This window comes from Pseudorca crassidens, chromosome 13 (genome assembly GCF_039906515.1).
Source record: "Pseudorca crassidens isolate mPseCra1 chromosome 13, mPseCra1.hap1, whole genome shotgun sequence".
NCBI lineage: Eukaryota > Metazoa > Chordata > Mammalia > Artiodactyla > Delphinidae > Pseudorca > Pseudorca crassidens.
Genome location: NC_090308.1, coordinates 57,207,171 through 57,227,779, shown reverse-complemented (window position 1 = coordinate 57,227,779; position 20,609 = coordinate 57,207,171). Strand labels below are relative to the sequence as shown.

Below are 20,609 nucleotides of genomic sequence, written 5' to 3'. Positions count from 1 at the left end.
TTTGAGAGAATTTTCTTGTCAAAGAAACCACAAAACAAAACAAACATTAAAAAATAACTTTTAAGCCTCCAAATTTGCATAAGCAATCAATGCTGGATGTCTATGTTGAGGACCATGCTGTTGAAGATAGCAGAGCCTCAGTCAACCTAGGTCTCCCAATGTCTGCAGGGAGCTGGTGCACAACCTCCCCCTGCACCCCTCTGGTCACCCTCCAGACTTTATGTGAGTAAGAAATGATTGTGTGGAGCCACTGAGATGCTTGTTTTATCTTCTAGATGTTAGCAGCACCTTAACCAATACAATACTGTGGGGGACCCAAAGTAGAAGGGGCTTTGGGTCCCCAGATGACCCAGAGGAACCAAAATATATATGTTCCCTGGACTGCCTTTTCTCCAAAGTCTATCCTATTTGAGCCTCTGAATTTTTAGGTCTCTCTTTCTTTCTTTTACAGTAGCTTAGTCTATATTCCAACTAATAAATATATTTTCTCATAAATAATTTTTATACTCTTGTATTTGTACCATTCATTCAAGAAATCTTAGGAACTACCTTTATCCCTGCCTTGAACTGTTATTTACATTTTTTATGCTTAATTAACTTTCTGAGTGTTTATAGCTTTTCTTTCCAAAATTATAAGCTCTTTAAAGAACTGGGACCATCTCTTATGTATTTTTGTTACATGATCCTTAATCCTGTTCCTTAGAAATAGAGAATTCAGTATATATTTGTGATTTATGGCTACTCTAGAACCCTTGTATTCTTTTCTAGTTTCTTATAATTCAAGTTTCTGTCTCAAAGATACTCTATTTTCATTTCTTAAAACAGCAAAACAAAGCAACATGTTATTAATTGAAATTTTAAAAAAACCTCATTCTCAGTTCTCTTGGCCTCTTTATGTTATGAAAATAATATTTTTGCCTTAGGTAGTGAATATATTATAAGCTTCTCCAGCCACAAAAGTAGTATTTTGTGAGTAAAGACAATCCTAGAGAAATTCCTAACAGAGCAGCACCTAATTATTTTGAAAATATCTTTTCCTAGTCACTCAACAGGAGTGACTAGTCACTTTATACTGTAAGAGAGGATGGGGCCTGGCAGAGGATGTTTAGGGAGGACAAACTGACCCAGAAAAATAGCACTTTTTTTTTTCTCTCAGATGGACAAAAACAAGCTTACATTTATTCTATGAAGTCTTTGGTCACATGAAATCAAATATTCACAGGAAGTTTTTTTTTTTTTTTTTTTTAATTTACCAAATTTATTAACTAAAGATGGACAAAAGATCCCTGTCCTCTAGTCCTCAAGCTTGTAATAAACCTTACTTAAAAAGCAAGCTGCTCAAGAAACTCCACCAGCAAAGACAACTACTGGCTCTGATGTACTTGGTGACAAAGATTGGCTGAGCACGTCCTATGTGCCAGGCCCTGAGCTGCTGTTCCAGCCACTGGCCCAACCTCCAAGTGCTGGCGTAGCCCTGGGTTCTCGCTGGCTCCGGTTTCTTCTCTCTCTCTCTTCCCAGGGACATTTCATAAAGCCATAAATCTGCAAACACTATCTGGTGACTCCCAACGTTGCATATTCAGGCCCACACCCCACATCCCTGCACCCCACTGCCTGCTCTCCATTTGGATCTCACTGGGGTTTCACGTGTAAATGCCCCAAATGAAACTCTTGGTCTTTCTATTTCCCATTCTTCTAGTCTTCCCCATTTTTGTTGCCTGCTCTCCATCCAATCACTGTCAGGAGTCACCCCTGAATCCTCTCTTTCCCTCCTAATCTGCATCCTGTCCATCAATACATCATGTTTGCTCTGCCTTCCCAAAGTATGTCCCAAGATCATTTCTCACAATCCCCCACGGATGCCACCCACCTCCAACTTCCCCATCTTCTTTCTCTGCTTCAACAGCCACCTAACTGGTCTCCATCTTTATTCCTGCTCCACAAAGTTCATTCCCTGCACAGCAACCAGTACAGCAGGTCACTTCAGCATCCACTTGCAAACCTCCAGTGGCTGCCCACTGAACACAGAATAAACTCTCTATGGCAGCCTCCCAGACCCTGTGTAATCCAGCCCTGTAACCTCTCTGGTCTCAACTGATGGTCTCCAGCACAGCACCCCTCTGTCTTGGCATCAAGGACATTGCCCGGCATACAGGAGCCAATAGTTTGCTTTGTTTACACCTCTTCTTTCTGTCCCACAAGTACACAAGGCTCTTTGCACCAGCACCAGCGTCTGCTCCACCTGCAAAGCCCCACTCCCTTGGATTCACATGGCTGGTTCCTTCTTGTGGTTTACCTTTTGCCCTTAGAACGGTCTTCGCAGACCCCTCAACACCCCATCTAAGTTGCCATCACTGTCCCATTTTCTTCACGACGCTAATTCACTCCATAACACTATATTGTCTATTGACTTATGTTTGGTTTTTCGCTGCCCCCACCTAGAAGATAAGTAAGCTCCGTGAGGGCAGGGGCCATGGCTGTCTGGTTCACTGCTGTATTCCCACCACCAAGAACACCGGCCACAGCATGTGCTTAAGAGGCATCTAACAGGCGGATCAACGAAGGGAATCACTCCTGTTCTCACTGTCAAATGTTTGGAGTCATCCGACTTCCTGTCTGACTTCGTGACAAAGCTTCTCCTAAAGGGGTCCATGGCATCCCTTTATAAATGAAAAATAAAGTCACCTTTAATTCCTTGGAAATTAAATCCTTGTTCCTTGGAAATTCCTCAAGCGCTCTTGACGTTAATGAATGATCCTGCAGCCTTGCAAATCCAGGGTGGGGAGCTAGAGTGGCCATGACTCTTCAGAGGAAAAATCTGGGTCCTGGACCTGTTCCAAGACTCACTTCAGGAAACCGGCAAGGCGTGGCTTTACGTGTAGGAGATGAGACTGCTGAACAGTTACAAATAAAAATTATTAAACTTAATCATACTACACACTGAAAAAGTTCATATTGAAAAGGAACCCACAGCAAATACTTTTATAAAGGATAGAATTGTTATACTGAATGATCACCCCTCAATGTACTGGTGCTGTAAATGTACATTTGCATAGGTTACATTTTCTTAAAGCAGGTACCCTGGTGCGACCGTCCTGGAAATGAACTCCCTTTGAAAACACACCATGGCTTGCCAGAGAGTGACAAATAGACGCCTACAGAGAAAAACTAACTAGCTGGAAATAACAGACAGATCATTTCTTCTGACAGATGTGTCTGTAAACATGGCTCCCTTTTCTGAGAAGAAGAAGCAGTGAAAAAATTTCCTCCATTCGTTCCTAAACAGTGACATGTTGTAGAGAATGGGGTTGACGGCCGAGTTGGCAAAGGTGAAGGCCACCACCCAGAAGAAGAGGGACGGCCAGATGACCAGGTTTTGCTCAAAGTTCTGGATCAGAATGAGGAGGATGGTGACGATGATGGGGCTCCACATGACGAAGAAGGAGATCATGAGCAGGAACAGGGTGCGGAAGAGCCGGACGTCCTGCTGGGACACACGGAGCTGGTGGCTCTCCGAGGAAGCCAGGGTCGTCGTGAGCCTTCTCCTTGACGCCTTCGTGATCTGTAAAATTTTGGAGTAACTGATCACAATAAGCAGTCCTGGTACCAAGAAGTTCAAAGTAACAAATGACACATCCCAGGAGATTTCTCCGGCAATGCTGGGCCAAACCAGTGTGCAAATCGGAATTTCCTATCACTTCGCCTCAGCTGAATTCCTTCTGCGCCGAGATATAAAGAATCTGAGCTTTGGTAAGTCCTGAGACGAGTTGTGCAGTTTCGGTTAGAAGACTGTGGGCTCAGGTCGCATGTGAGGTGTTTGGTTTCACCATGAACGGCACACAATTCTAAGCGTTCTTCACACTGTTTGTTTTGCTGGGACCTCACAGGAAGTTTTTAAAAATCAATTTTATTTCAATGTTAGGCTTGGCTCTGTGGCTTTGGGAGGGAGTTGTCTAAGGCCTCCTGCTTGATATCATATGAGCAGATAGCTCTGAAGGACAGAGGACATGAATTTGGAAAGTAACCAAGAGCTCTCTGGATGGTTCTGGGTTCCCGCCAAGATGGAAACAAATGAATCACTCACTCAGGGGACCAATACCTTCCAGGTACCCTGCCAGCATTCTTCATTTGCAACTGGTTAACAAAGACTATGCATGGTCAATAAAATGCTGCATTTATATATATAAAACTCACTTCAGGCAAAGATTCTAAATTTATAAGAGGTATAATTTACTGAGCTTATTGGATGTAAATTAGCTATGTGCCTATGATCTAAATAGAGAAAAGCAATAAACCATATACTTAACTTCTCATGTAACTTATTTTTTCATTAAGGGATATTTTGTTTTGTTTTCTGAGAAGAAAAAAATTTTTCGTTTGTAAAATTTGGTGGACAAGATGAAACCTAAATTTAGGCTTTATCTGGAATAATAAAAAAGTTTTGAATAACTATCTCTGGCTTAATGAGATGCTGCCTTCTAGTGAATACTGGTCTTATTTCAACTGGGGGGAAGAACTTATCTTTCTGATGTATTAGGTTATGTAAGTTCATTTAAAGTTAATTCATTGACTGCATAAGGTTTACTCACTTTATTTAGTAAGCACTAAAAGACTTTGGTATTTAATCTTTTCTTAAATATGGATTTATTATACTCTTTTGGTTTTCTTTTTTCTATTTTGTCATCTCTCATGAATATCTTAGGTGCCTTTTATCTGAATGTTATTTCAAGCTATAGTGCCACCTAGTGTTTATGCACTTCCTTTCTTTCTAGACCTTCCTTTCTAAGAAAAAAAGTGATAGCCATGGTTACATTGGTGAATATTTTAAAGTAGAAAAGCAGTATCCTTTATTAATTTTTTCATACCAGTGGGATGTAAGTAAATCAAACTTATGTCCTAAATTAAACTAAACTTCTAACTTAGACTAAAGAAGCCAGTCAGTTATTTTTAGTAAGCTTCACATTGGTCATGGCTGAGATGCTTAGTATGCTACAGACTTCACTGAAATGTTTGGAATTCACAGAGCCTTACACAGTGTCAAGTCCAAAGCAGCTGCTTAACAGATGCTTAAAATCATAGACTGCTAGAGCTAGGATGTCCTAGTTGAGTGATTGGGGATAAAGGGCAATGGTGAATAACAAGGATCATTGTAAATACGCCGTACTTTGTTTTTCTTTCATGAGTTTCCTCATCATTAGTTCACAAGATTTCAGATTCCAGAACCATAGTCAACTATTCAAAAGTTGAGGAGGACAGAATTTAAATAAAACATTTCCCTGAAGCCAGGGCTGTGTCTAAGAAAATAATTGACCCTAAAGTTAGTTCCTCACACATATCATCCCTTTAGAAAGAGATGCCAGAATATTTGCTCCTGCTTTTTTAGAAGAAAATTTGTCACTTAGAATTGATAACAACCTTCAGCTCAATTTTAAATGTCATCTAAAGCCATAAGATTAGTTTGGAAACGTCTGACTATAGTTTTGGTAACTCCCACCTTTCTTGAGGTCGATCATTCTTGACGTTGTTTCTGTTGGAGTATTTTTGTAGCAAGTGTAGAAAACCCATATAATCTGTTGTCCATACAGTAAAAATCCACAGGGTTGGTTTGATTGTGGCTCTGGTTATGTTTCTCTAAATTCTCTCAGCCTTGTTGTAAGCTTTGTCCTCCAACTGGTTTCCCTCATGGTGGTAATACAATCAATCTATCAGACCTGCCATCGCTGAGTACCCGGGAATCAGAAAGCTTCTCTTTCCTTTTCCCTGAACAAAGCTCAGGCAGGGCTTCATTCTGGTTGGACCAAATCAGATCATGCCTTTTATTCTGGGACAAGGTCAAGAGAATGGGATTATGCTGAATGGTTTGAGCCAATCAGAAGCTGTCCTTGGAGTAGAACTGGGGTCAATTATAACCAAAATTCATGCCCAAGAGACTCAAGGTTCTGTTGGGAAGAGGGACATGTACTCCACTCCTTTCAAAATCTCTGACAGTCCTACTGAACTGTAGATAGCTCATTAGTTCAATCACGGCTCCAATATATATATATATATTGGAGTATAGTTGATTCACAATGTTGTGTTAGTTTTAGGTGTACAGCAAAGTGATTCAGTTATACATATACATGTATCTATTCTTTTTACGGTTTGTTCACTTTGGTAATCCCAACACAGGGCATCATATAAGGTAGGCATTCAATAAATGTATATTTTAAGGTTAAAGAGAAATTAAGAATGAATTCAATAATGGCTTATTTATATGATTTTAAATAAACGGTAAACATGTTGGTTTGAAAATACCTTCCTAAATTAATGGATTGAGCAAGTGGTCATGTTGGAAATGGAGCATTTGGGGATTATTTTTGCTATTGATTGTGTCAATAGCTACCATATGTTGTTATTACCCTATGCAACCAAACAGAAAGTTAGAAGGTTGATGCACGGAGAAGCTGTGCCCTCAATGTGGAGATTAAAGTATAGGAAGTGGAAGACAGCATAAAGTGTTCATGTCATTACTTTTCAAAATTTGTTTCAGATGTCATCACAAGAAGTCAAAACAGTAAATCTGGATATATTCATTGAAAATATGGGACTGAAAACATGTAGTCGATATCATTTAGCTGAGTCAGTGTCAATAAGTAAGATAGGAACCCAAGACTTTTCAGATTTTTGCTATAAGTCATTGCCTTTTTGGCAAGCTGCAGTGAATAAAACCAACCACATCTTTTCATTCCAGTCCAATGATAGGGCCACATAAAAGAGACTTTCTGTTAAGTCCCCATCTAAAATATCATACAGTCCATGTCCTCAGACACAAGACATTCTCTTCATCAACTGTTCTCATTCTAACCACCAACCAACACTTTCCCCACTGAAGTGTCTTTTGGCCCTTTAAATATGAGGGAAGTACACATTTGGGTAAAGATCAGAGCTTAGTTTTCTCAAGAAAGGAGATATCCATCTGTGTAGGTGGAGCCCTGAAGTGGTTTCCAAATTTGTTCTTCAGAGACCCAGGGTTTTGCATGGCCTCAGGGAGAGACATGATGAGGAAGTTACTAGTAAGATGTACTTCCAATTCCTTACCTCTTTTATCTGTTTATAAATTGGGATTTTATATATCGAGAGTCTATGTTTGGTTTTATTTGAAAAAAGAAATTTGTGGCTAAAAAGTTTGGACAGCCCTTGCCATTAATGGTAGTGGCCTGGAGGGCATAGCTGCAAACACTGATGAGATCGTGAGATCTGAGTGACCCATGGATGCTACCGTCTGTCTGCATGCTAGCAAAACATCTGACTGAAAGAGCAATTTCAGCTCATTATCTAGATGGGTTATTTACCACTCAGATATATAACTGTATATTACTCTAAATTCCCAAATAAACAAATAGAATATTAAGTGATTTCTAATATGCAAAGCCATATGGAGAAATATATTATTACAGATCTGCCAGTGATTTCTGTGGAGGACAACAGAACTTCTCAAAAGAGCTGAATGTATGGGAAGGTGATTCTCTGTGGCATTGTGATTTAGGAGATTTAAGTTCTCCTAGTTACTTGCGATTGTTACCAGAAATTCTTTCCATTAAAAATCCACTTTTCTAGATTAGGGCGTTGTCTTCTGTTAAAATGAAAATAATTCCATGTAGAAGATACGATCTTTTACAAAATACACAATCCAGTTTCAAAAATATACTTTAAAAATATCTGGAATTACATTCATTTTAGTACACAAGTCCCCCCCCCTCCTTTCCCTTCAACAGCAGAAAATTGAATTTTGCCAAATCAAGGAAACTCAGTCACTTCCGATTTTAAACTCAGTCTTTTGGGGAGCTCCCTAGTCAGCCATTCAGGATTCTTCACCCCCTGCTTCTTCCTTTCTCTTCGGAAGAATCTGGGTTTATGGAGGCTTATTTAAGAAAATGGAGGTGCATTTGAAGGATGCATGTCTGGTTGATGATCTCCGCCCTGAGAGGCCCTCACGGAGGTGTAACCATCTCACCAGGTCTTGAGTATTGACTTCTACCTCTTCTCCATCTGCCGCTGATGCTTGCCATCCTGCCACCTCCTTCACTTGTCTGTTCCGTGCTCACTGCATCTCCTTGATTCAAGCAGAAGGGTTTTTTAGTCTTTCAGTCTCCTCAAACATTTTTCTGCCTTTTAGGGACCAGGAAGCCCTGACTAGTTTCCCCACCCCAAATGAAACTGAGTAGGGCTCCGGATGGCTAACCTCAGGCTTATGGCTTTGACCAATGCTCTAAAAAGCGTGGTATATGGACGTGGTAATATACATAAATTATTAAAATTATTTGTAACTAGTTCTCAACGAGATAGGTACAGAAATTGGGAGTAAGAGTTTAGAAACTTCTTGTAGCCATTTGAATTTAATAATGAAAACTTGGGGCTTTACTTCTCATGTCTTTGGATTTTTTTCATTTCGTATATCTAGCGATTCATTTTTATCATTTTACTTTGTTATTTTACGTATAATATTTTATTTTTATTACAAAAGTAACTGCTCCTTCACCACAGAGTTTGAAAAGTCTCGGCCTGGACCATTGCTTTTTCCTGCTCAAGCACCATGTTGAGCCTGACATGGGGCTTCTCTGTGAGACCTGGGATGCTGTGTCTGCCCACCCAACCCGAGGCTGAGAGTGCCACTGACGCACTAAGGGGAGAGCCACAAGCAAACCAAGAAGGTATCTTAAAATAGTACCTACCTCACCATCTGGATTTCCCTTGACAGAAACTACCTGAAAGTAGAAAGAGCTACATAACCTTGAAAAGTCATTTAACCTCTAGGGAGCCTCATTTTCCTCAATAGTAAAAAGAGTAAAGGAAATCTCATCTCACTGATTGTAGTAAGACGTAAATGAGGAAACATATGTAAAATTCTTAACTCAGGGCCTGGCACAGAAATGTTAACTCCTTGTAAGTAGAATTTCTAGAACATATTACATTTCAGCAGTTACGTTCTCTACCCACGTATAAATATCCATTCTTATTAATCTTTATGTTATTTAAGAACATTTAAAATTGATTAATTACACAGGGCTATAATTGTAAGAATCAGAATAGTCACTAGAACTATATGAACAAAGTAGGAGAAAAAATGTACAGTAGTAGTTAAGCCAAGTGCCTTGTGTATAGTAGGTATTTAATTAATGATAGTGCCCCCGGACACACACACACACACACGCACGCACACACACACATTCATTCACCAACACATGTGTACACATAACTACACATTCATACACGTCTACCATACTCGATACAAGATTCAGAAGCTGTTTATATTCACTCAGCAAAATAAAAATGCAGCAGACCTGGGCATCTACTGTGGATATTTTATTGATATATTTGATTTATGAATTTATTAAGTTGAAACAAGGCAAAAAAATGGCTGCTGCTTCCTGACAATTTTGTTCTTCAGCTTTCAGAGAGTGACTCCACAATTGCATCTGCTTCGGTTTTTTCCTGTCTTGCCACAGTGTGATTTTTGCAAAGTAATTATACTAACAAAGGATGGTTTAGACCTGAGAAGTGAAATATTTCTCTTAATGACTGCTGTTTTAATTAAATGTAACCCTAGGAGAACAGTGTTTAGTTGCACAAATGAAATGGGCTGAGCCTCGGAGCACTCTGAATCCAGTAGAGGAAATTGAACAGCAGAGTCAATTGGGCACAAACTATGAGAAGAGTGAAACAATTTATCAGGCAGACTGGAAGTTAATTATTTAGTGAAAATATAATACGTCATAATATGCCAAGTGCCCAAGCCACGTGGGACAAATACGTAAATGCGGTGACTATTGATTACTGCCAAATTAATGCTTTGGTTATTTAATCAGTTCTGTGTTTGTTTTTAGCACTTTAAAATCAGTTAAATCCCCTACAGTGAAAAAAAAAAGGTTGGAATTAATACAGACCAGAGCCATAATCAAATTTCAAAGTAAAAGATTAAATTTGGGTCGTAAAGTCCTAGAAAGCATGGATTTACAATTACTATTTGGGTTAAGTTTTTCTCAGTGGCATAAATAAGGTCCACACACAAAGTAACAAGGAGAATAATCATCTTCCCTTTATACATCTCTTGAGCCTCAGATCCAAACGTGGTTCTGGACAAAATATACTTTCACATAATTCTGGGAATAAAGTGTACGAGGAAATGAAAATGATGGAGACAAGAGAGTCTTACATTATTAGAAATCTGTTTTAAAATGTTCCCAGGAACTGTTCTGATTTGTTTTATGGTGAGACATGCAGATATGGAGATGACTAGCATGAAGGAACAAGTTTTCTACTTACAGATCCTTAGAAGCAGGAGGCCAGGCATGCCATGCAGGGCCACATGAGGAAGCACCAGGGTCACTCAGGAGGCAGAGGGAAAGCAAGGAGAAAGTGTGGGCCAAAACCTTTGTTATGGTGTCTATAGAAGGGAATGGGCAAGGCAAGGTAAGCAGGCTTAGGATTGGCTACTTTGAATAATTTCAGTGGTCTCTGGGGTGTATGGGACGTCCTGAGTTGTTTGATGCCTGGTCCTGAGGTGATTAGGGCAGGGAGGGTAGTAGCTTGATATGTGAGAGTCTGGAAAAGGAGGTAGTTGGGGAGCAAGGGTTCTGGATGTTGGTTTGTATATGAAAGTCACACTTGCAGGCAAGTTCTTTACAATCTCTAGGAATTGGCCAGCCGGGGAGGGCCAGTCCCTCCATGGCAAGTGAGGCCCCAGAGCATTAAGAAATAGAGAAAATACAAAAATATGGTTAACACAGGACCTTTCATCCTCTGTGTTCCGGTGGATATTCAGACTCATAAAAGTATTGAAAACTCCAGGACTGGCATCCCTCAGTACGTCACTCAATGGTGCTAAGGGCTGTCTTTATTTTTTATGCTCTGTTAACCGTTCAAATATGCTATCTGAGGTGTGCTGATCCTGACCACGCATTCTTCTAAACTGCAGATTATTTTGCAGCACTTCTGCTAATCATGTTTTTTCCAACAGCAAGAAGCCTTAAAAAGTTAAATAATGAGAAAATGGCTCTTTAGACACCAGTGATTCTGCTGAAGTTCTCTTAAAAACTCTTCATTTACGGAGAAATGCCTAGGAAGGCTGTCCACTGAGGGTGTCGGTAAAGGTATTAAGAGATCAAGCATTGTTGAGGAAAGATGAACATCCCATTGTGACACAAACAGAATACATTCTAGAAATTAAGGTCTTCACACTTCAAAGAACTGAAGAACTAATATCTTTAGATTGAAATAGGTGGAAATGGTTTTCAGATCACTGTTTTATACTTCACACATGGAATAAATTATGAGCCAAACTGTTACTCAATTTATAATATCAGAGGTGTATTTTACTTTCATGTATTTAATGTGATCACTCTAATGCCTGTGGTTACATTTGTGCTAAATTTACTGTTATAAAATTTGATTTTCAGCAGAGTAAGTTTAGCAATAAAATGTTCTCTGTACCCAAGAATAAAAGGAATGTCCTCAGGCAATAAGGTAATGGTATTTTTCCTTAAAATTTGTGTTTTTCAGTTTACTTAAACTAAAAAAAAGAAACCCAAACAGTTTACCTATTTCTTCCACACCTCAACCCGCACCTCTGGCAACCAGCAATCTATTCTCCGTATCTATCAGCTTTTTGAAAAAATATTTTTAGAGTCCATGTATGAGAGAGAAAATACAGTATTGTCTTCTTCTCTCTGACTTATTTAGCATAATGCCCTCAAGCTCCACTCATGTTGCTACACGTGGCAAGATTTCATCCTTTTTTTAAGGATGAATAATACCCCATTGTATATCTATATCACATCATCTTTGCCATTCATTCACTGATGAGCACTTTGGTTGCTTTCATGTCTTGGGTATTGTAAATAATGCTGCAGTGAACATAGGGGTGCATATATCTTTTTAAATTAGTGTTTTCATTTTCTTCAGGTAGATACTCAGAAGTAGAATTGCTGAATCATATGGTAGTTCTATTCTTAATTTTTTGAGAAAGCTCCATACTGTTTTTCACCATGGCTGCACCAATTTACATTCGCACCAACAGTGCAAGAGGGTTCCCTTCTCTCCACATTCTCACCAACACTTGTTATTCCTTGTCTTTTTGATGATAGCCGTTCTGACAGGTGTGAGGTGATATTTCATTGTGGGTTTTTTTTTTTTTTTTTTTTTTTGCGGTACGCGGGCCTCTCACTGTTGTGGCCTCTTCCGTTGCGGAGCACAGGCTCCGGATGCGCAGGCTCAGCGGCCATGGCTCACGGGCCCAGCCGCTCCGCGGCATGTGGGATCTTCCCGGACCGGGGCACGAACCCGTGTCCCCTGCATCGGCAGGCGGACTCTCAACCACTGCGCCACCAGGGAAGCCCTTCATTGTGGTTGTGATTTGAGTTTCCATGATGATTAATGATGTGGAGCATCTTTTCGTGTACCTGTTGGCCGTCTGTATGTCTTCTTTGGAAAAATGTCTATTCAGGTCCTCTGCCCATTTTTAATCAGATTTTTTTTGTTATTGAGTTGTATGAGATCCTTATATATTTTGGATGTTAGCTCCTTATCAGATACGTGATTTGCAAATATTTTCTCCTCCTCAGTAGGTTGCCTTTTCATTATGTTGGTGGTTTCCTTGCTGTGCAGAATATAGTGTTTTTTTGAGTCATTGTGTTTTCAAATGCATTTGGTTATAATAAACTCAACCACACATGGTAAAATATGACAACTGCTTTTTTATTGTTAGTATTTTCATCTGTAAGTAAGTTTGACATTTAGCCAACAGTTGTTCTTGTCAAGATGCCGAGAAGTGAAAGACATCATAAAAATGGTTTCTTTCTCACAGAAAATAACACTGTGTCGATCATGTTTAAATTTCTCTGAAAAAATAACAAAGAACCAGTCCTCTGTTTTCCAAGGGAACAAATACTGGTGCTTCCCTCAAATGGTGGCTATTCCTCGTCCCACCGCTGCGTGGTGCTGCTTGCTTTTAAATTGTGTGTGTGTGTGTGTGTGTGTGTGTGTGTGTGTGTCTTTGCTTTTTACATTTAAGAAGCCTGATGTTAAAAGCATACCATACATTCTCATTTGGAAACATCAAGTGCTGGGATTCTATTTACTGAATCCGGGCACTCTATCTGACTATGGAGATTCAACTTTGCCAAATGATGAATAGTTATCTTAAGTCTGAAATAGCATGTATTTCCTGCTAAACAAATGCCCAGCATGATGGTAGCAGAGCTCAAACTAACCATATTGCGAATTCGTCTGATTTCACACAGACATAGATTTGTTGTAGAAACATGACAAAAAAAAGGCCTTTCAAAATCTGAAAGCATTTAACTTTGTTTCTTCCCAACTGAGACTCCTTATGTTTCACTATTTTCTGAAAGAATGATTAAACAAACAAATAAGACTGTTCTATATGGGTGATAATGTAGACTTGCTAGTTAGAGTTTGGTTAAAAAGAAAAAAAAACCCCACAAGCCTACCTGAACTGGCTTAGGCAAAAAGTGAGGGATTTAAGGGCTGCAGGAATAGGTGAAGGAATCAAAGGAAGAAAATACAACCTCCAAGATGGGTGCTGAGAATCAGTCCTCAGGGAACAGTGGAACTCCTGTCTCTATTGCTCTGAAGCCACATAGCCTCTTACCTGTTTTTCTCTCTGAACTTCTTCATTTACTACTCAGTGTGGGTTTTCCCATAACATTCAACTTGCTTGTGGCTTTCACTTGCTGTGTCACTAAGTCTGGCTCTGCTTCTATCTGACCTTTCAGCTCAACCCTCAACCTCCAATTTTTTTTAGTGTACCCGTGTCTGTGGTCAATTTCTTGGTGGAGAGAATCTGGCCAATCAGCAGATTGATAGGCCTATGTGACATGGCCATCCCTGGTCCAGGAGCCTTGGTGGCTGGGGGAGCAACGAGGCCACCTTTCTGTTACATAGTCATCATGAGACCCTTAAAAATGCTAATCAATTATGCAAAGTTCAACAAAATGTATTAAGCCATCAAACTGAAATGAAGAAAAAGACCTGAGTAGTATTAGAATACTTTTTAAAAAATATTTATTTATTTATTTTTGGCTGCATTGGGTCTTCGTTGCTGCGCACAGACTTTCTCTAGTTGCTGCGAGCGGGCGCTACTTTTCATTGTGGTGCGCGGGCCTGTCATCACGGTGGCTTCTCTTGTTGCGGAGCACAGGCTCTAGGCGAGTGGGCTTCAATAGTTGTGGTGCGTGGGCTCAGCAGTTGTGGCTCACAGGCTCTAGAGCGCAGGCTCAGTAGTTGTGGTGCACGGGCTTAGTTGCTCCGCAGCATGTGGGATCTTCCTGGACCAGGGCTCGAACCTGTGTCCCCTGCATTGGCAGATGGATTCCTAACCACTGTGCCAACCAGGGAAGTCCAGTATTAGAATACTCTTGATAATATAGTTCATCCCCTTATGCTGGAATAAGATCATTCCCAATATGCATAAATCCAGATTGTCTATTCAGAGTGCGGCATCGCTTAATGTAAAGAAAGGTATTAGGGAAACTCTTTAATTTTTACCTCATGGGATTTTTTTTTTTTTTACATTTTATTTTAAAAAAATTTTATTTTATTTATTTATTTTTTAACATCTTTATTGGAGTATAATTGCTTTACAATGTTGTGTTAGTTTCTGCTCTGTAGCAAAGTGTATCAGCTATACATACACATATATCCCCATATCCCCTCCATCTTGTGTCTCCCTCCCACCCTCTCTATCCCACCCCTCTAGGTGGTCACAAAGCACCGAGCTGAGCTCCTTGCACTATGTGGCTGCTTCCCACTAGCTATCTATTTTACATTTGGTAGTGTATATATGTCCATGCTACTCTCTCACTTTGTCCCAGCTTACCCTTTCCTCTCCCCACGTCCTCAAGTCCATTCTCTACGTCTGCATCTTTATTCCTGTCCTGCCCCTAGGTTCGTCAGAACGATTTTTTTTTTTTTTTAGACTCCATATATATGTGTTAGCGTATGGTATTTGTTTTTCTCTTTCTGACTTACTTCACTCCGTATGACAGACTCTAGGTCCATCCACCTCACTACAAATAACTAAATTTTGTTTCTTTTTATGGCTGTACCTCATGGGATCTTACCTTATTTAAATACAAAAAGAAAGGGAGGGAAGCATTTCTGCAAAGGCAGAAATAACCTAGAAAGGACTTCATGATAGGGAATATTCTTTGGCATCAGAAATTTTATTCCCTATCTTTGGGAAGACAGCATGGAGGGGGCATCTAATGATTGGAATGATTGGGTTATTTGCCTATTTGCCTTAGGAGTTTGAACTAAGGATTTGGGGACAGAGGGAGTATTCGTTTAAAGAAAGATACCCTACTTTAAAAGAATTTCCAAAGAAGGGCACCATGAGTATGGCTGGGTCCAGATGGTGAATCTGGCGCTGCCTTCTTCTCTACATCCCCCCTTCTCCAGGTTCTGCCCTGGTCCCACTGGCCCGGAAGTGGGGATGTGGGGAGGAACTGCGTCCTCAGCGTTGGGATGACAGAAAAGGTCAGGGACTATGGTTGCTAGTTCCTTCTTGACATTTTCTTTACCCTTGAATATTGATGGTAGAAAGAAAGGAAAATATATACAGTGTTATTAAAAATATAAGCCCATTGAGAGAAGCAGGGCTATGGCCTTTACTTTAGATACTTTCACTTCCGTGAGAGAAGAGGCATCATCCACTTCTAAGAAGAATTCTAAGAAATCGGTGATTCTAATTCTATCCTATCGCTAACAAACGTCATGAACTCAGGCAGGTCCCCTCCTCAACCTGGGCCTCAGTTTTCTTTCTTATTAAAAAAAATCAAGTCCCTTCCGGCTCTAATCATCCATGTTTTTATATGTCTTGTTATTCACATGGTGCTCTATTAAAGTGGCTGAACCCATCCCAAAGCAGATGAAAATCACGCATTACCAGCTCAAATCAGGATGGATAAATTCTGAGGAGAATATGCCAACTTTAGATTTATAGGAACCCATAAAGCAAACAAACAGCATCCGTCTCTCAAATAGGTTGTGCTTTGGTCAAGCATTTGTTTTGAAAAGGGGGAAAGAGAATCCAGGCAATCACTTGCTATTCAATGGAGCCAAACCATTTCATCACCCCCCTTCCCCCACATACACACGATCCCGATCAAATTTTTGCACATCCAAAGCCTATATTTAGAGGCAGGAGAGCACAAAGACCCTGGAGCCAGGTTGCCTAATTTCAAAGCCAATCTCTGCTACTTGCTACTATATGACCTTGGGCAAATTACTTAACCTCTCTGAGCTACATTTTCCCATCTGTGAAATGGGGATAATAATGGTACTTTCCTCAAATGGTGGTTGTGAGGATGAATAAAAGCACCCAGGATAGTGCCAGGCACATAGCAAGTGCTCAAAAGCATTGCTTATGATTATTACCTATAAGTATGGGTAAAGATGGGGTTAAGAATCAGTGGGCTTTGATATGGTCTGAGAATGCTTTAAAATGAAGAAAAATAAATTACAGACAAACTTTCTTCAGCTTCCTGGAGGCATCTTTTTTTCCATGGTGGCATGCCCCCAAAGTTCGTTCTTGCCACCAAAACATCATCTGTGTCGTAAGTAGCCTCTCCTCTTCAGTAAGTTCCAAGAACCAAGGATGGAAGGACCTTTGTAGGCAACCCCAGTGATTGCCTATGCAGGTGGGCTGCTCAAGGTTTTATGCATCCCCCAGTTTAGCCTCTCGTTTCATAGATGATTGCCCACGCACATTGGAGAAAAGGATAGGAAGATGGCTGAAGCAGCCCCTGTTCAGGGCAGGGCAGGGCAGAGCATGGAGAAAGCTGTCTCAGAAACTCAGAGGCTGGGGGAAGAGAGAATACAGGAGAGAGCACCGTATAAGCAGGGTAGAAGGAAGAGGCAGAGAAACAAAGAAGTTATAAGAATTTTCCACAAATAGCTCCCACAACATGTTGCGGTGCAGGTTGTGAGCTGAGAAATGTCTTTGGAGCTGGCGTCTGTCATGTTCTCAGTATTCCCAGCAGCTCAGATGGACGGTGTCCTAGAGACCCAGAGAACTGCACGACTCATAAGGGCCTCACCAGGAAGATGCCCAAGAAGGCAGAAGATATGGGTTGAGATGGGTTAATGCGTTAACAGGGAAGGAGATGTGAAAAAAAATGCAGCCGCCAACTGCTGACTCACTTATAGGTACTGTAATTTGTTTGGTGTTTTATTCAGTGTCTAATAAAGCTGGTTATCATTTTGTCCATATCACTTCGGAGTTATTCTCGGACATCTTTCTGTTAAAAATCCTGATGGAAGTGCTCTAATTAGTTTTTGAAGGAGAACTACCTGAATGTGGCTGGGTCTCTAATGATCAGCAGCTGGTGACTCTGCTGGGACCTGGAGAGAAGGGCTGCCCCTAATTGGATTTACCTGCGTGATTTCATTATCAGAACAGAAGTAAAGAGCTGTTATCCAATAGATATGTGAAATAAGGCCAGGTACACGTGCACAAGAGACACAGTCAAACCTAATAGCTTGTGCCATCAGTTGTATTTATAAAGTTATGATTTTAACATGTAAGGCTGGATAGAGTTTTAGTGATCACCTAGCATAAATCCTCATTTTTTATTTTTTATTGAGTTATAATTAACATACAATATTATATTAGTTTCAGGTGTACAACATAATGATTTGGTCATCACAATAAGACCAGTTACCATCTGTCACCATACAAAGTTGTTACAAATTTATTGACTATATTCCCTATGTGTACATTACATCCCTGTGACTTATTTTATAGCTGGAAGTTTGTACCTCTTAATCCCCTTCACCTATTTCATCTGTCTCCCCACAGCCCTCTCCCTTCTGGCAACCACCAGTTTGTTCTCTGTATCTGTGAGTCTGTTTCTGTTTTATTTGTTTGTGTGTTTGTTTTGTTTTTTAGATTCCACATATAAGTGATATCATACAGTATTTGTCTTTCTCTGGCTTATTTCACTTAGCACAATACCCTCCAGATCTATCCATGTTGGTGCAAATGGCAAGATTTTATTCTTTTTTATGGCTAAATAATATTCATATATTATAAAATATTCATATATATTTATATCTATATAAAATCTTCTTTATCCATTCATCTGTCAATGGACACTTAAGTTGCTTCCACAGAGGTCCAGAGTAGTTCAACGCTTGCTCAACGACACTGAGTCCAGTAGGCTGTCTGTGTCCTACTCAGGGTCCCTTTCCACCTTAGCCCACTGCCTCTCCCGGGTGCCATTTAATCTGTGTCTTTGCGGGGAAGGAGTTATCTCTCTTTGTTTTTACTGTGTAGGCTGGAAGACTTCATTTTAGTAAAACATAGTAATGAAAGTTACTGTTGGCTATTTCCTAAAAAACAGTTGTCTTAGAAAGAGGGTTTCAAAGATAATCTGCAGTTTGTAGAGTTCTTTATTATTATGTATGAGTCAGATGCCCACCTTGAACATCCCAAGAATCATTTCTGATGGAGAACAGAGGCCGTGGGTAAGGAAGCTGAAGCAAAAGTGATGACATTTCGTCAGAAAGGGAATACGTTGATGAACGAGCTGGTGCAAATATATGAGAAAACGCACACTTAAAAGCTAGAGAAGAGAAGGTGGGTTTGCTTGTCTAAAAATGGCCACATTAAGTGTATGAATAGGCCAAGTTACTTATACTTGTCGGAGAGAAAAGGTAGCTTATCCACCTACTTCCAGGGCAGCAGTGTCTCAGTGCTCTGTGACTCTTCAAGTTTGTTCAAGTTTCTAAAATAGGATTACCAAGGAGTCTGACAGCAGTGGGAATAATGAAGTGCCCAGAATAAGCAGTGAGGTGGCTTAGGTCGTGTTGTATGCAGTGTCATGGATAAGAGGTGATTTATCCCTTTCATCAGCCAGGCTCTTCACAGGCAAGGAAACATTCAAACTGTGGCCACATCCTAGATCATAAATGAAAGTCCAAAGCAACAAAAAGCACCCTTGACCAAATATAACTTAAAATTAGACTGCATTCGGGCTTCCCTGGTGGCGCAGTGGTTGAGAGTCTGCCTGCCGATGCAGGGGACACGGGTTCGTGCCCCGGTCCGGGAAGATCCACATGCCACGGAGCAGCTGGGCCCATGAGCCATGGCCGCTGAGCCTGCGTGTCAGGAGCCTGTGCTCCGCAACGGGAGAGGCCACAACAGTGAGAGGCCGCGTACCGCAACAACAACAGCAACAACAACAAAAAAGCCTCATAAATTAGGCTTTTATTATACCATCACAAAATTCCTAAGAGGCTTTATTTATTTTAATTACAGAAAAATAAAAAGATATTGCATGCCTGTCTTTACCAAGAAAATCTCTTAATAAGATCATTAAAACAACTTCCTAAATCCACTGTGCTTATTTTTTTAAAATAAAATTAAGGGAAATGCTCTCATAGCCACCTCTGCCCTCTGCTGTAAATTGACCTTGCACATGCCTGTCTGGTATGTGAACCGTGAAAAATTGGGGGGAACTCTTTCAACCCTATCTCTTTACCCGCTGTGTTAGTTAACATCTCCAATGAATGATAACTCTGTACAAGGCACACTGCAACGCCACTAATTCATGAGAACACGTTTTAGAGATTCGTAGGTAGATGGAGGCGATGAGGATCCGTAAGGGTAAGTTGAGGACAGCAGGTCTATGTTGCACCCATTGTTTTTCATATGACAAAATAATAAGGGACATACTGCCACTGCCAATAAAACAATGTTCTAGGGATCTCTTTTCCTAGCTCAATGATTAGTTCTAAAGCCAGCTATTCGCTGTTGCCAATATTATAAAACTACTAAAAAGTTTAATAATTTCTTCCTTAAGCTTTTTTTTTTGGTAAGATTTTTAATGGAGTAACAGAATGAATGCATGATTCAACTGCCAGGTCTTTCTCTCCGTTTTTCTTTTTTATACCTAAAAATTAGACTGCCAACTTGGTTTATCTAAAATCAAAGTCTTTTGACTGTTTAGAGATTGTGAGTTTAAATGACTGTTTCCTCATCCACTATAACTTAGAAAAACACAAAAACAAAACTGAGCAGATTCTTTTAGAACTTCCCTGAAATGAATTTAGGTGCTGTAGACACCAGAAGTCACCGCTCAAAGGACAATATGAACCAAGGTTAATCGTCACCAGAAATAAGAATCTTGAAATGGAACTAGAATAAACAACCGATGCTAACAGGATGCTTTTCACTCTGTGGTTGCCCACAGGGTGCTTTCTGGTGTTGGACTCCAGGTGTTTGAATTCTGATCTGCCATTTCCTACTGTATCACTCTGGGCAAGTTGTCCCATCTCGTTAAGTGTCGGAGCAAAATGGAATAATAAGAGCAACTTCCTTATAGGGCTGGGAGGACTAAATGGGATGAAGGCTCCGAAGCTTCTAACCCAGTACCTGGTTTACAGTTACCATTATGCTATTATTATCTAAGGTTGGTGATAGAAATTCATATGATGAAGTTAGCGGCTTATCTTGAAATTCTTATTACTCTAAATATCTGTATCATACTTACCTTGTAAGTCATATTTTATTTCTGTTTTCAGATGAAGAAGAGAGATAGGACAGATAA

At 40.1% G+C, this 20,609-nt stretch overlaps 1 protein-coding gene across 1 annotated transcript; it reads right to left on the bottom strand.

Annotated features, from left to right (window-relative positions):
* Nucleotides 1-1,611: 1,611 nt before the first annotated feature.
* On the bottom strand, nt 1,612-20,564 carry LOC137205097 (free fatty acid receptor 4-like). Its single transcript, XM_067702984.1, has 2 exons — nt 20,553-20,564; nt 1,612-3,691 (listed from the first exon to the last, which is right to left on the bottom strand). The coding sequence occupies exons 1-2, from the start codon at nt 20,562-20,564 to the stop codon at nt 3,173-3,175; spliced, it is 531 nt and encodes a 176-aa protein (XP_067559085.1). The 3' UTR covers nt 1,612-3,172.
* Nucleotides 20,565-20,609: the final 45 nt, after the last annotated feature.